At 38.2% G+C, this 16,030-nt stretch overlaps 2 protein-coding genes across 3 annotated transcripts; one reads left to right on the top strand and one right to left on the bottom strand.

Moving 5' to 3' along the window:
* Nucleotides 1–479: 479 nt before the first annotated feature.
* cfap251 (cilia and flagella associated protein 251) lies at nt 480–8,337 on the bottom strand. Of its 2 annotated transcripts, none has more exons than XM_016669454.1 (20): nt 8,002–8,337; nt 7,228–7,368; nt 6,547–6,656; nt 6,344–6,452; nt 6,023–6,103; nt 5,858–5,935; nt 5,725–5,766; nt 5,391–5,647; nt 5,116–5,295; nt 3,968–4,218; nt 3,698–3,849; nt 3,342–3,518; nt 2,977–3,161; nt 2,780–2,894; nt 2,529–2,692; nt 2,343–2,433; nt 1,325–1,468; nt 1,018–1,246; nt 818–895; nt 480–680 (listed from the first exon to the last, which is right to left on the bottom strand). In XM_016669454.1, the coding sequence occupies exons 1-20, from the start codon at nt 8,200–8,202 to the stop codon at nt 556–558; spliced, it is 2,910 nt and encodes a 969-aa protein (XP_016524940.1). In that variant the 5' UTR covers nt 8,203–8,337; the 3' UTR covers nt 480–555. The 2 variants fall into 2 exon arrangements, with proteins under 2 accessions (XP_016524940.1, XP_016524939.1); XM_016669453.1 differs by having other exon boundaries at nt 6,023–6,106; nt 8,002–8,336.
* Nucleotides 8,338–9,602: 1,265 nt separating this feature from the next.
* On the top strand, nt 9,603–15,867 carry LOC103135347 (rab5 GDP/GTP exchange factor-like). The gene is made up of 9 exons (XM_007547997.2): nt 9,603–9,872; nt 12,224–12,402; nt 12,478–12,605; nt 12,956–13,107; nt 13,199–13,268; nt 13,355–13,490; nt 13,953–14,047; nt 14,509–14,765; nt 14,850–15,867. Exons 2-9 carry the CDS (start codon nt 12,245–12,247, stop codon nt 15,243–15,245), a joined length of 1,392 nt encoding a protein of 463 aa, XP_007548059.1. The 5' UTR covers nt 9,603–9,872; nt 12,224–12,244; the 3' UTR covers nt 15,246–15,867.
* Nucleotides 15,868–16,030: the final 163 nt, after the last annotated feature.

Raw genomic sequence — 16,030 nt, forward strand, 5'->3', positions numbered from 1 at the left:
TTATTTCAAATGTATGATCTAGGAATTAATTGTTAAATTGTGCATTATGTAAAACAACAACTAGATGGTATTTTAATTCCACTTTCAAAAAAGGAAACTCTCAGTAGTTTTTATCTCGACTTTATTGAAGTTGTAAAAGTTAAATACACAAACTGCGTTTTGTTTGCATTTCAAATATAAGATGTTTTAATAGTAAACACAGTCCATTTTTATAATGTATTGTCATTTCAGTTAGACTTCCATTAGACATTTTTTTTGTTTTAAGTTGCAATATTTTTAGTGTTTGAAATTAAAAAGGTGTCAGAAAAAAATCACGCTACTTGTAATCTTTGTAGTAAACTATGTTTTCAAATACTACCTACATTTCAAACTAATCTGACCCATGTTTGTCTAGAAGATGTCCTCAAAACACATTTTTTCTTTTAAATCAAAGCACACATATAAACATTTAGTAGAAATGTAAGAACATATTATACATGGAAATCCTGAAAGAGTTTCAAAGGTAAAATCTTGAACACATATTCTTCATGACTTGCTAGCAGGTTGTTGATGTCATCATTTCTGAGAGGAAATTTTGATTTTCTGCTTGATCCCCAATGGTAAGCCAAGGATCTGATGTGTAAATAACTCCACAGATATCCTTTCTGGGATCACACTCCCCAGTGAACATTCCTCAGCTGTGTAGACACATTAAAAAGGGATGGCTATTTTTCAAGATTTTTTCTTGTTTGATTTTGGCTTCGATTATTTCTGTTTTCATTGTTTCTGATTTGCTCACCAAGTGCCTCTTTTTCTTCTTCTTCTTCTTCTTCTTCTTCTTCTTCTCCTTCTTTTTCATTGACGCCCAAAAGGGTGGTAAGACAATCTGCTACCTCTTCTTCTGTCATGTGCTCTCCTGTGGTTCACATCACAGATCACAATAAGTTTATATGGCCATTAAAACAGAGGAGGGTCCTCTTTCATGCAAAAGTTACACAGGTGAAAACAGTCGAACAGAAAGATGAAGTGTCTGCGTACCTCGAGCCTGTAGAAATTTTATCATCTCACTTTTCTGGATTATAGGGCTCCCGAGAAGATTCTTTTTTCCAAGAACATTAAAAGCTTGAAGAAGCTCTTCACTGGAGATGCCAAAGGCCGGTCGATGATTGATGTACAGCTTGATGAAGTCCTCCAGGTCAATATCAGTCACATACTTTCCAGTTTCAGCATATCTGCTGAATTTGATCTCATTGAACATGTCTTCTATCTGGTAAAGATAACACACTGAACTGTAACAAAAGTACTTATGAATGAAACTGTTTTTTTTGTTGTATTGTTCTTATACCTCTTGTTCTGTTGGAAAGTGTCCCAAAGCTCTCATTAAAAAGGGAACTTCTGATAGAGGAATTTTGGTAGATACTTCTATTCTCTTCATCATGTCAGTGCCTTGATGACGAATTTGGCAGTAAAAGAAAAAGTCCTCCATTTCCTAAAGATGCAAATGCTTTAAACATTAAGAATGTCTTCTTAAAATAAAATAAAAAATGGCTTTACAAATAGGTGTACATCTCTGTCTCTATCTTGTAAAGACCAGAAACTCAAATAAGTACATGAGGATGAGCTTCAAATAAAGACTGAATTGTACATCTCTTTCAGAGAGATGTACAATCAGGTGATGTGATTTTCTCTTAGATGTCAAAGCTGTCAAAGGAACAAAACTGTCACACATTTCAGCTTCAGCAGTCTTTTATGGAGTTTCTGAACTTTCTGACGGTGCATTTTCTTATTGACACCTTAAACATGATTAAAATACACTCCAGTGTGGGGGTGGGGTTGTTTTCCCAGAGTGCCATACAAGTTAGAAACGCTTCTTGTTACTGGAGATTTTGGATTTCTGTTGCCAGAGAAGGAAAATGGCTGCACATTCTGTGTTTCTTGATATGATGAAACACTATTTTTGTCCCAAACACCAAGAAATTTAACATGGTAGGGGTGAAAGGGAATCTCTTGTTAAACTGGAGACATCATTCATGCATATCTCATTGGAAATGTTTTCTTAAGGAGTCACAAAAGAAGTTACTGAAATATGACACAGCTTTCCCAGTCTGACGACCGTTGAAAATGCTAATTTTTATGCCATGAGTTATTCTGTCTTTGGTAGATGTGCTTCCACACATGTCAGTAGTAGAGTAGGTTTCAGTGGCAATATGATGATATTCCCACAGAGTGGATGATAAGCCGAGTTGACTCCTCTGCTCCCCAGATCACAACATAAATGCAATTAAGGCTAACATAATAACATTATGATTCTTCTCCTGGTAAGCCAAATTAAAGAATCAGCATTTGTTTAACTTTTAACTCACCTTGTAAAACCTGCCGTCTCTTCCACCCTCGATGAGTGAATAAAAAGGATCCATGTCCGCTCCGCCCAAGGCGGCTGCTGCGTCCAGCACGCTGTGGTAACAGGAAAGAGAAACAGGATTCAGGCCAAGTCGTGGCTCTGCTCTTACACTGTCTCTGGTTGCTGACTTGGTAGAAGCAAAACTTACTCTAAGTTCACTTTCCATGACAGAGCACTACTGTCAGATCCTCCTGCAGTAAAGACAAACTTGCCATCGTAGGAGCAGGAAAAGGTAGACACGCCTGTTGGATGGCAGATCAAAGCACTGGACTTGTAGGGGTTCCCGTCCATTGGCAAAATCTGGAGACCCAACTGAAGGATACAGGAAATCACTGTTTCAGTTTTTAAAGATCTCACAATTAAAGATTAGCCACAGTAAAATACTGCTCCAGCACTGACCATATTGTCTGTGATGAATGCCAGGTGATGTGATTTTGTCTTAGATGTCGTTGCCTTGGGAAGAACTATAATTTTTCTAATTGGAGAACCATAGGTCGGGCCAAGAAGTGTCTTTCTATTTTTGTAAAAAAAAAAAAGTATTACTTACGCTGTAATTTGAGGTGACAAATTAGATTTAGTCTCATGACTTTACGGACCTGCACATCGTGGTTGTGCTGTTGAAAAGTTTCATCTTGTAATTGTCTGAGGAGACAAGAAGGAACTCCTCTGGGTTGAAAAAAGGATACCAAGTCATGCACCGGGGCACGGCACTTTGCTCTATACGCTTTATGCTGATGAGGAGGAGCTTGTTGCTTTCACTCTTTTCCAAGTCATACTCCACCTGTTGCTCCATACAACACATACACAGAGTTACGTACAAGTGTACTTCATTAAATTAAAATATGATCAGAAAGTCAATTAATTTTTAGTAACCCAATGCAAAACAAAACGCAACATTAAGTAAAGTAAAAGGCAACAATAAGTGGATCAGAAAGCATTAAAATAAACTGTGTGACTTAACTAGTTGACGGTCCAGTCCCACTGAGAGCAGTCGTGGCTTGGCGCTGTACAGCTGAACCCCAAAAAGAAGGTCTTGGATGGGCTTGTAGTGAGAGCAGTACCTGCCCACAAACATCCACCGAGGCGAAGAGTCTGTGTGACCCTCATTGCGGAAAAGCGATACCACTCTACTAGCATCCTAGAAGCGAGGAGACACAAGGAAGATTAAGCCCAGTCATTTTGTCACTTTTTCTGAATAAAACCAGTGGTCAATGATGGAAATAAGGACACTCTTTTTAGTTTAACTGCAACTTTAACAGCTGATCAATGGTGCATCGCTAGTTTCACTGAGTAAAAAACCTGATGACGCAAACTCACTGCAGTGGCAAGGTACTGCGAGTCATGAGAGAAGGTGATCAGATGGATGCTGTCTTTAATGCAGTTGAAGATTTCCTGAGGGTTATTTTGCAAAGTGGTGGCATCCAGTATGTAAACAGCTCCAGTCCTAAAGCCCACTGCCAAGAATAAACCTGCGCAGAGACAAAAAGACAACTGATGGATTTTAGATGTCAACCATATTGCAAACAGCAGATAAATCAGGACATCGGAAGCAGTCTCATGCATCTTTCAAGAAGCAGACCTGCTCACCTTTTGGGTCAAAGGTAATAGACTGAATCTGCTTTTCTGTCTCAAAGATCCTGTTGCCAATGATCGCTTTGCAGTTATAATCCCATAGTCTTAGCATGCCTTGTAGGTTGCCAAAGGCTACAACTGGTTGAAAAGGATGGCATGTCAGTGCATGGAGAGGGTCATAATCATTCTGAAGAACGGTCTGAATGACTCCGGTCTGTGTGTTCAAATGCATGATTTTGGCATTGATTGTGGAAGTGATGAAATTCCTACAAGGAAAGAGACTAAAATAAAAAAAACAGCGCACTGCAAAAATACTTTTGTCAAATTACAGCCTCAATCTTCAATGTATTTTGTTTGGGATTTTATGTGATTGAACAATACAAAGTGGTCCACGACTGTGACTTGGAATGAAAATGACTAATTTCAGCATAAATCCATAAGACCTCAGAGAAAACTGTGAACAAATGGCATCATGAAGACCAACGACTGGTGCAGACAGGCCAGGGATAAAGATGTTAAAAGGGGTTATAAAATAACATCCCAAGCTTTGAACATCTCACAGAGCTCTGTTTAATTTATTATCTAACAATGAAAGGAACCTGGTACATCTGAAAACCTACCAGGACCTGTGATTCCACCTTAAAGGGAGGATAATGGAGCATTAAGCAGAGAAGCAACTACAACTACAGGCTAGGGTGGACGTTTATTGTCCGGTAGGATAATGACCCTAAAAATACATAAAAGCTGCAATGGAATAGTTTCCACAACACTGAATGCATGTTGTAAAGCAACTTGGCTTGCGACTACATCATAACACTTGAAAATTAATGTGCACACAAGCTTACCTTTCAATCTGAGCTATTTTGAAAAGAAGAATGACAAAAGAAAAAAAAAAGTTCAGCCTCTTAATACTTAACACTACAAACTACCTAACAATGTATGCAGCTGCAACTACAGCAACAGGTGGTTCTACTGCCTCTGGAGTACAAATACATGCTATTCTCATCAATTTTTTTTTTTTTTTAAACCACGTTTTTTTCCCCCTCCATCAAAATCAGTCGTCTGCTACTTTGTGTTGGTTTGTCTTATAAACTCAATGAAACAGCAGTTTTTTGTTTGTAACATTAAAAACTTTGAAAGGTTTTAAGGGGCACATCTTCTACCTGATAATCAAAGGGTCCACATCCTGAAAGTAGTCCTCTTCATTAGTCTCTTTTGGTAATTCCTTGGAAAAGGAAATATATACTACGGGATCCTGGTTGAAATCCGTGTACCAGCTGACAAGCAGGAAGTTTTCGTCATAAAACCGGACATTGCCTTGTATGTCACCGGTTACTATATAACTGTAAGATCAGACGACATAAACAAACTGGTTACAAGGTCAATTTGAGGTACAAGCAAATGGTCAAACACAGTGAATATTCACGGCTCTGCGTACGTGTCAGTTATGGTGAGAACAGTGATGGGCTCTTGTTGGATGTGGACTGTCTGGATTCTACCGAAGCACTGGGACTGTTTTTCAATCAAGTTTTTACCAATTTCCCACACCACAATCGAGCTTCCGATGGCTTTCAGGACCTGAAGCTTTTTCCAGTGAAACACTGAACGACTTAGACACAAGTCAGCAAAGGGGATGCTTTTACTGGGATCAGTAGTAAGCTGAGCAGATACATCTGGATCAGTTGCAGGGGTGACCTGCAACGTACGAAACAGCGTTTAGATAAAACAAGCAAACAATAGTTTAAATATAAACCTTCAACAAATATGTTTACTTTCTTGAGCTTCAGTGCAAAATATTTCAAGCCTTCAGTGTCCTGAAAAAAGACAAAAGGTTTTTAGATACACTAAATTCTTTTATGCCGGCTGCATATTTATGTTTTCCAAAAAGCGATCATGTGAAGATACCCATTTGTAGATTAATATGTGAGTTTTACTGCCACTGAGAAGCTGAGTGCTATCATTTGGGTTAAAGATGATGTGATCCTGCAAAATAAATTAACATCATAATCCAATACCTCATCGATACAAAACACAGGATTTAGATGATTGAAGAAAAGAAAGCATGCTTACTTGAAAACCATCTTTGGGATTGAGTTCAACATGGCAGAGACATTTCTGCTCTTTACTGGTCCAATCCCAAATAACCACACTCTGCTGCAATCATAACAGATAATTAGATGCACATTGTGAACAGTGTTGTCAAATCCAGCAAGAAAAAAAATTACTATTAAGGTTGCATTGATAATGTTACCATGTAAACCGCTGTCAAAATTACCAAGACCTGGTTTCTCACTAAGAGCATTTGATTAAAAATACAGCTTTCAAAAGTTTTTTTTATTAATATTTGCTATTTGTTAATAAATCTATCAGCACTTATCCTTTCATACTCACTTGATCTTCTGCATCCCCAAGAGTTGCTAGGTATTTTGTGTCATTTGAAAACCCCACAGCAGCAACACTGCTGTCAGGGTGGCACTCAAACAATGTGTTCACAGGAATACTGGAAGATTTATCACAAACAAGATTAGCCTCATGAATCATAGTCAGGACAGGACACAAGGAATACCTACATCTACTAAAAAATGAAGTGTTACCCAGAGTAGGAGTCCCATATAATCACCATGTTCCTTGGCCCTCTGTCGACTGTTGCTATCCAGCGTCTGTCCTCACTCACACACATGCATGAGATAGGACAGCAGTGACCCTAAAGACGATAGAACATCTCACCATGCAGTTGAGATTATTATTCCACTGTTTCAAGATTGAACCAGTGGAATAAACACATGCTAATGAGTAAGACAACAAACAAAGAAATGTGCATGGGCTCATTGCCAGATTGGGCCAGATTGCGAAACAGTATCCAACATACCATAATATTATACTACACATCACCAAGCTGGTAGTGGCAGTTGACCATAATCGTTCAACTGCAATGTAATGTTTTAGATCAAAACATGAAGAAAACCCGTGATGTTCCGAAAAAGACTTGACACTAAGGCTGACGTTCACCTTTCAGCAGGGCAACAACATTAAGAATGCAGCCAGATCTACAACTGAAATCATTTTCTAATTTATGTTAGAAAGCCACGTCAACTCAAAACCCACTGTCTGTTGCTTTGTAGTGGCATATAATAAAATCAACCCAGATATGCACTTTGTAGAATTGGGTTTTGAGCACTTTTGCTGTTTGTATGATACTTTCACCACATTGTAATCCTCAAATTAAATAATGATTCGTATTTGGGAGAACTTGAATACCCAGCGTGTGTTTTTACCTGCAGAATGTACTGGGAATTTAAGGTGTGATTGAATATGATCCCAACATGAGCCGAGGCATAGAGGAAAATAAGCTGATCGCTGTCTTGCAGACTATAGACAGGGAGGACAGGATTCATCCCGAAGACCCTCTCCAGTGACTGAATGAGAGCAAGAAGAGAACCGGTAAAAGTTTAAATTATATTTTTATTATGATAAATGGAATATTTGTATTACATATTTTCTGTGCTTTTACACACCCATATGCAGTTGCATCTCAGGAATTGTCTGTATAATGTATAATTTTATTCAAAACATAAGAATATGTAAACATTAGCTTACAGACTGTGGGACATAGTACAAGTGATTATTCCTGTTAATTTTAATTCTTTTTGCTAATAAAAATCAATTCAAAAATAACTTTTTCAACTACACTTTTCCATTTCACTTAACTTTCCATTATTTCCATTATTCTACTTTGATATGGCACCTTTGAAATGGCTATCTCCTTTAACCCTTTAATTACCACCCCAAAATGCTCAGACAGAGCTACCTTGAGGACTCGGTATCCCGACAGTGATGAGGTAAACTAAAACCTTATGACTATCATATAATATTTAAATTTTTTAAGTAAATTATGGGTTTTCATTAGTTTGACAACCGTATTCATCTACTTGAACAGGAAAAAGAAAAAGAAAAAAGAAACGCTTTAAATAACTGTCTATATTATAGGCTTAGTTCCACTCTCTGAATTTCTGAGGTTATTATTTGAATATTTCATTACGCATACTCACCAAGGCATGCATTGCAGGACGAGCTGCTTCATTTGAGAAGAGTGTGTCTTGGGTTGCTGTGTAGACTTGAGACTGCCCATGCACGTTGGTTATGCTATGTGTTGTTTGGACATTTTCTTCCTTACCTGCATATCCACTGTTCTGCTGTTGTTTTGCACTTATCAAGGTTGGATGCTCTGTAGGCTCGCTGCTTGCTGACATAATGCCAGAAGACAAAATACTCTTAACTTTATGATGATGAACTTTGAAAAGTTTCTTCTGGATTCTTCCAAGTTGAGTCTGTTCAACTTCACGTTTAAACTGATCTAATTATTTGGCTGTTCTGCGGCAGGAACAAAACCAAAAACCGTTGGGACAATTTTTTTTTTTACCAGCGAAGCGTTTCGTTGCTTAGTAACGATACAATAAAATGGGGTGTGTTCCGGTCAAACTTTTTCAAATTAAAAGCATAATTGACCATGATTCTAGGCAAATTAAGATGTAACGGAATATTAAACTAATAGAATCACTGCCCATGGTGATATATTTCAGGAGATTGTTATGATTATTATGGTTTACAGGTATAAAAAAAACAAAATTTAAATCCTCTTTGAATTAAGATTTTTACGTACCAATAAAAATGAATTTTATTAGAGAAATGCCATGTTATGGTCTTCATTGTGTATTTACAACCATTAGGATACTGCAAAGACCGCAGCACCCTCCACATGGGAGGGAAAGCTAGACTGACATTTCCCTAAGTAGCTGATAGTGTATCACTGTATTAATGGATAACTTAATGGAAGGAAAAAGTGTGGTAGATTTAGGTGTAACCTTAAAAGTATTAAAAGCACACAAAATATGCAAATATGTTCACTTTTATATATAACGTAGAGTACAGAACCTCTACAAAATACCTTTGTGAAAACCTTCAATATTCAGGATTTTACAAGAATAAAAGTCAGAATCAAAAAGATTAAATCTTTTTGGCAAGAACCAAAGAACGTTAAAGCTTGTAAATGACTTCTGAACGTTTATTTGAAATTTTCCTCTGGGTTTTTTTTTTTAATTCTCTGACTATTTTCTTTATGTCAAGTGACATTTTTTTTCGATTTTCAGTTTTTGTCATATGTCTTTTGCTTTGTTTTTATATTTTAATCTCAGATTAAATTTCTCCTAATTTACTGAGTTAAGCTCCACTTTGATATTATGGTTATTGTCATCAACAATATATTGGTCGTAAAAACAGCATATTTTATCCGCTTTCACATAAGAATTAATGACTAACTTTGAATAAATATCACAGAAAACGTGTAGTGTTCTCAGAATAATGACCATTTTTGAGTCTTAATAAATTCCTGTCTTCTAAATGTCAAGCCTTCTTCATTGACAGACGAATGTCTTACAGGGATTTCAGAATAAAATGCAATCATAAAAAGACCATGATCTAACAGAGACATGAGTAGTCAGTTATGACCCATTTTATTCATCTAACGTAAAAATGAGTTATTTTTAATTGTAACGAGATCTTTTTGGAGCAATTGTGGCAGATTAAAGAAGCGACCGCACATACAACTTTTATTTTGAAAGCATGATTTTACATTGAAGTGTCTTTCACTTTACAGCGTTTCCTTCCTACGTTCTTCCGGTTCCACAGGTTTCAGAAGTGGTCGAACTTCTGACTGCGTCAAATCTGCTTAACTTTTCGTTGGCACATCACATTTTCCTTATTGGTATTTTATATCCTCAGGCATTTCCGTGTACTCTATCGACTTATTTAATGGTTGTTACTGAGATTGAGTGAATTATGAAGAGTTTATGACAGAAACCTTTCTTTAAGTGAAGAAACCTGCTGAAGGTTGGGATGATTCTCCCCGCTCGTTGACTGACAGGTGAGCAGCAATGATTTATTGACGGATTTATTGATTGTTTTATGCAAAGGTTGAAGTGTTACTTTGAGTCAGCCAGCATTAGCTCCAGCAACCGTCAGCTGACGGTCAGCCGCTCTGACTTTACAGCGATTAGCAAACGGCTAACGCCAATTCTCATAAACTAAAATTTCTGGAGCTTCACTTGCTATTTAACCAGGGAATCTGCATTAAATTTATTTAGGCTTTTACAAAACCCCGTAGAATTTATTTGTAGTTTGAAATGTTGCCAGAAAATCTTAGAAGTTCTTTAAACTTACAACTATTTTCAAGTTGCTTCTGACTGTTTTCTGTCTGAGATTACAGGTGCACCTCAATAAATACTGTCTCTCCTGGTTGGACCCCCTTTTATGAGTTACTGCGAGTCAGTGCGGCGCGGCATGGAGGCGATCAGCCCCTGCTCTGCAGAATGTAATGGAAACCCAGGTTGCTTTGAGAGCGACCTTCTCATGTTGACAGTTCTCTGAAGATTATTGTGTCAGGGCGGTTTTCTGGCCAATCAAGAACGGCAACACTGTGGTCATTGAACCAGCTTTTGGCGTCTTTGGCCCTGTTGGCAGATGCCAAGTACTGCTGGAAAAGGAAATCAGAATAGCCACAAAGCTTATCATCAGAAGGAAGCATGAAGCGCTGTAAACACTAGTTGTTCTGACTTTGGAATTGATTAAATATAGTGGACCAACCTCAGCAGACGACATGTGAACCCAAATCATCACTGAATGTGGAAACTCCATGCTTGACTTCAAGCAACTTGGATTGTGTGTGTCTCCACTTCTCATTTCCAATCTGGGACCACAGCTTCCAAATGAAATGCAAACTTTAGTGGCTCACCCTCCTAGTGACGGTCACCGACTGCAGGGCAGCTCTCAAGTGGTCCACATGATTGTGAGGACATAGTCGTAAATTAGTTTTCTATAATTTTCAAATGTTCTGAGAAAGAAAAATTGGGGTTTTCGCTATTTGCAAGCAATACCTGTTAAAATAATTGAAATAACCCTTGAAATCACCTTGTGTCCAAGGGCATATTCGTTTGACTTTTTTAATTGAATTACAGAAATAAATAAACATTTCAATGATTTAATTTATTGAGAGACATGCATATTTTCCATAAAAACTAAAGCTCTGATTATCATTTGTTACACCAATAACGCAGTAGTAACAAAACTTTTTACACTTTGTCAAAAAAAACAAACACCCATTGGCAATCCTTGCTGTTTTAGACAAGTTGATGAAGCATTGTTCTGATTTAATCTTAATTGGAACAACTTGTGAAGTTGAGACAACAAACATTCCTGAATTTGTGTTTTGTACAACCAGGCTGAGATTAAGAGATTTTAGATCTTATAAACTCAATAACTGGACAACAGATTATGGAAAGACTGGAGAACAGACAGTGAATAAAAAAGGTTTGCAACATGAGTGTTTTCAAATTTAGATCAAAATGATTACCCCTAGTTTCTCTCAGAGGAAGAAAGCAATAAAAATAAGCCATAATATTATGAATATTATCCTAAAAGATGTATGAAATCAGAGCTTTCAAAAGCGGGGCCTGTTCAGGACTAATGCAGTGGTTATTATGGTATGGCTCATTTTGTGTACTAGTAAAAAAAATACTGGCACTTGTCTTACAAATTTGAAACTCTATTAACCAATTTCTTGTTGAAAATGATTAATATAGCAGTGTGATGATAATTATTTTTATTATGATGATGAAAATTGCTACAACTCTTTGTTTCGACAAATTTAAAGTTGTATTACAGCCCACACAACTTAAGTAAGATGTCAAATCTATGGGGTTGTATCTTAATTTGTTCAACTTTTCTCTTCTCTGCTCCAGTTATTGCAATAACTGGAGCAGATTATTCTGTCTGTTTCTTGCAAAATAAATCTTAATTCTTAAAATTATTTTTTTTAGAGCCACTTAAATGTGTCTTTATTTATCCAAGGTAATGTAGCTGCCTAATCTGATTACAAACGTATCAAGTAAACATGAATGAGAAAAAGAAAATAAAAATCTGGAAAAAATAATTATTTTCTGTCTTATTATTCCTTCCACTTTTCTATGTGTCCATCTGTCCACCAACATGTCTGTCCACCAATTATTTTGTCTATCCATCCACTCCTCTATCTATTTGTCCACCTCTCCATCTGTACTATGAGTTTAAAATAAATCAAAGTTGGAATCTGAAATTATATGAAATGTTTACACGAACACTGTGTTGGAGGCCTGGGTGCAGAGTTCATGCATCGGTTTCTGTCAATATTTTGCCACTTAATTTCTCTTCCCAACACCTCTTTATGATTCATCTATTAAGGTGACCTAAGAGAACGTCATCATGTGGACAGAGAAACAAAGAGGGCTCAGAGTTTCCCAGGAGGAACTGCTCTGTAAGAACGCCTGTGGGTATTATGGAAACCCAGCGTGGAAAGGCTTCTGCTCCAAGTGCTGGAGAGAGAGATCACGCCCGCCTGGATCACAAAGACAAGACACGAGGTGGACGCTTTACTTATATCACACCATCAGCTTTTCTGTTTGAAACATGATCCTGACGTACCATCCTCCTTACAGACCCAGCAGCGATGGAGTCCCACCCACGTTCTCCAAATTTGAGGAGAAGAAAAACATTGAGAAGGGTCGACGAATAAGCACAGTGAGGCGGCTGTTCTGGGGCAGCTCTTCACCTCCAAAACCCCAAGGTTGGCCTTCTAAGGTCCTAAGCTTCTTTTTCTCAGTTTTGGGCTTGACCGAATTCCCTATAAAATATAAAAATAATGGAATAAGAACTTAAAGGCTGTAAAGTCGTTATATGTCAGCTAACAGGTAGGTTGTCAGAATGATGTGTCCAGGTTTTCCTCCTCGCATAGCGTTTTGCTTGTTGGCTATATAGGTTAATATTATCGTCATGAAAGTTTGTGCTTGTTTTGCTGGAAAACTCCTACTCCTCCTAAACGAACCTGGAAGTTGTTAGAGATGATCATGTGCAGTTTTGCAGAAATAATCTTGTGGATGATTGTTTGATCTTGCGTCCACTTTTTTGTCTTTCCAGAGACCTCTGAAAGCCACACTAAGATGTTAAAAGCCTATGAGAGCCTTGAGCCCGGAGACTTCACCGGTTTTCTGAAGATCCTGCGGAGTCCACCTTCTCAGCGTCTGCAGTCCCGCTGCACAGCTTTCCTCAACACAATGGAGGCTTATCATGTAACTATGTCCACGAATATCTGTACTTATAGTTGCTTCCTTTTTAAAAAAAAAAAGTGACATCCTTATCAAAGCCTGGCACCATTTTCAGAATCTGCAAGTACAGAAGCAGTCGGACCTTGTCCAGGATTTCTATCAGTCTTTTGCTGAATATTTTAGAAGTGAGTACAATTGTCGCAGTTTGTTCGGATCTGTTTTTTCTTAAATCTAGAAGAAAGATGTTTAGTAGTCTTTTTTTTTTTTTTAGGCTTCCCAGAGACTCAGGTCACTCAGATAATGGAGCATGTGGAGAAGCTTATAATGACTCGGTTGCACAAATGGGTTTTCTGCCATGACAGCTGTGATGACGAACAGAAGGACCTGGCTCTTCAGCGCCGAATACGGTAACGCTGTTAAGAAATTAGTAACTCATCTCCAAATGTAATTAGCGACGTTCATGCCTTCTGCAGTTATGAACTCGGGGTTTCTTCACAGTCTGGAAAAAGATCGAATTGGTTTGAATTATTTTTTCCAGATTTTGATATTTTAACAAAGTAGAATACAGAAAAAGGTTTTCATTCTCCTCTTCCTCAGAAATCATTTTTGCTAATTAAAATATAACCTAAGATTCTACATTCTGATTCCATATGCATTAAAAAGTGCATGTGGAAATTTTAGTGAAGCCCTCAATCGGATGATCTTTACATCAACCTATTAATTTATGGGGGGGTTTTCTCTGCATACATGAAACTAGGTTGCAAAGTCTGAAGTTTGAAAATGTGTACATTTTAAACTGGTAATTTTGTAGGAACTCCTTAAACATTGGCTCTCAAGTCTTGCTTCTCATTGATCATTTTCCTTTTCAGCTCCCTAAACTGGGTCACACCACAAATGCTGAGTGTGCCTTTTCCGGATGAAGACACCCCAGTCACAGGCGACCCCTTCCTGCCTGCCATAACAGGTGATTTACCTCATTTACTGACTCGATTGTGGACATTTAGAAGCTTTCAGTCTTTAACTAACTTGAGTAAAAGTGTTGTCCATCTCTTTGCTTAATTATTTAACTGTCACAGCATTAAGCAACTAAATGAAGTTAAAGACATGTGAATGCATTGAAATAATTTGATGCCATGGTTCTCAAAATGTGGCACAAGGGACACTCAGAGGAAATATTAGTAACTATCAACAATTTGAAAAGTAAATGAATAACTAAACTAATGTGGAGCGAATCAACCAAAAATAACCATCGTTACAGTTAATAGTTTTTTCTAGAGTCAACACAAAAAACTTAGAAGTCCAACCCATTGTGGCAGACGCAATTTGAAATATCTTGTGGTTCTTGTTATAAAGTGCCTGAGAACCAGGGGTTTATAATATTGTCATGGTTCATTTATCTTTTTTTATTTTTTTTATTTAAATCAGCCATAATAGAAATGGATGCCAAGCGAGCACCGCAGGACAAGCTAGCCTGTGTGTCAAAGTGCAGTCAGCACATTTTTGAAGCGCTGTCCACCTCCAACAACGAGCCTGCTAACGCGGATGACTTCCTGACGAGCCTGGTGTACGTGGTGCTGAAAGCCAATCCGCCTCGCCTCCACTCCAACATGCAGTACATGATTCGTTTTGGCCTCCCTCACAGCCTCATGGCTGGAGAGAGCGGCTACTATTTCACAAACTTGGTAAGTTGTGTACGAAAGCGCTCGTCCTTCACACGCCGCAGAGTTGGGGAGATAACCCAAGCTTGTCTTTGTCCCCTGCTTCAGTCCTGTGCGGTGGCTTTCATTGAGAAACTGGACGGACCGGCTCTCAACCTCAGTCCTGAGCAGTTTGACGGCTACATGCGAGGCCAGCGCGCCCCTGCTGCGTTAAGGAGGCAGCAGAAGGCCAATGCCACTCAGAAGCTGCTGGAAGAGCTACAAGGAAGGCAGGAGAAGCTGCACCAAGGTGTGGATGCTCTGAACATGCAGCTGCAGAAATGGGTCCAAGTAGTTAATTCCCAGCTGGATGAGGCAACGAGCCAGTTTGATAAGGTACAGAAGGAGATAACATCTCAGGCGGAGGCCTCTGAGGTCGTGACCTCTTCAGCTGAGGATGGATTCCAACAGAGGGAGGAGGAGGAACAGCAGCCTGAGAGCGAAGCTGTAAAAGAAACGATCTGATAGCCCACCAGAGGCATCAGAACCCCCCCTGGCGTGGTACCTCATGGTCAGCACTAACAGACGAACGCTGCTGGACAAACGAGACCTACATTCCACTGACAGATTTGCACAAGTTTCCAAACAAAGAGACGTGACTCATGAGCTGAAGAAATGAGGATGAAGGAAAAAACATGAAGGAAACTTGGGGCGCATTTGTTTTGAGGCGTCTGAAGGGCCTAATTATCTTTATCAAGTTATTTTAACTTTAATGAAGTCATTAAAACACATTCCAGCTTAGTTTAAAAATACGTATTAACACACAGGCACTTCTAACACAACACTCAGAGGTGCTGAGCACAAAATATTTTCCCTCATGTCGTACACCGCGATGACTTTATGGTGACAGGTCAAAATGTGAACTAGTATCAACCACTACAAGTTTGCAAGGGGATGTTTGTGGCAAAGGTTTCTCAGAGCTGTCTAACTTATAAAATGTTTTTCTTTGCAATTTTATGTAACCCATTTCCATATGTGATGGTGTACAAAAGATGTTTACAGTTGCTGATTTATGAAGAAAATTAAAGTTATATTTTTGTTCAATAATCAAATCAAAGTATAGATTAAAGCAATTTGATTTATAGATTATGCATGACTGATTTTAAATTTTACCCTGATTTGACATGTTTTGCTGTTATAAAATTTAAGTTGAGACTAGCTGCAGAGCAGACCACTGATGTGAGTTAGATACTTCAGTTTTATGGACAAGATCCAGGTTTAAATTTATTGAGAAGAGGAAATGATGACAA

This window comes from Poecilia formosa, unplaced genomic scaffold, assembly GCF_000485575.1.
Source record: "Poecilia formosa unplaced genomic scaffold, Poecilia_formosa-5.1.2 Scaffold25, whole genome shotgun sequence".
Classification (NCBI taxonomy): domain Eukaryota; kingdom Metazoa; phylum Chordata; class Actinopteri; order Cyprinodontiformes; family Poeciliidae; genus Poecilia; species Poecilia formosa.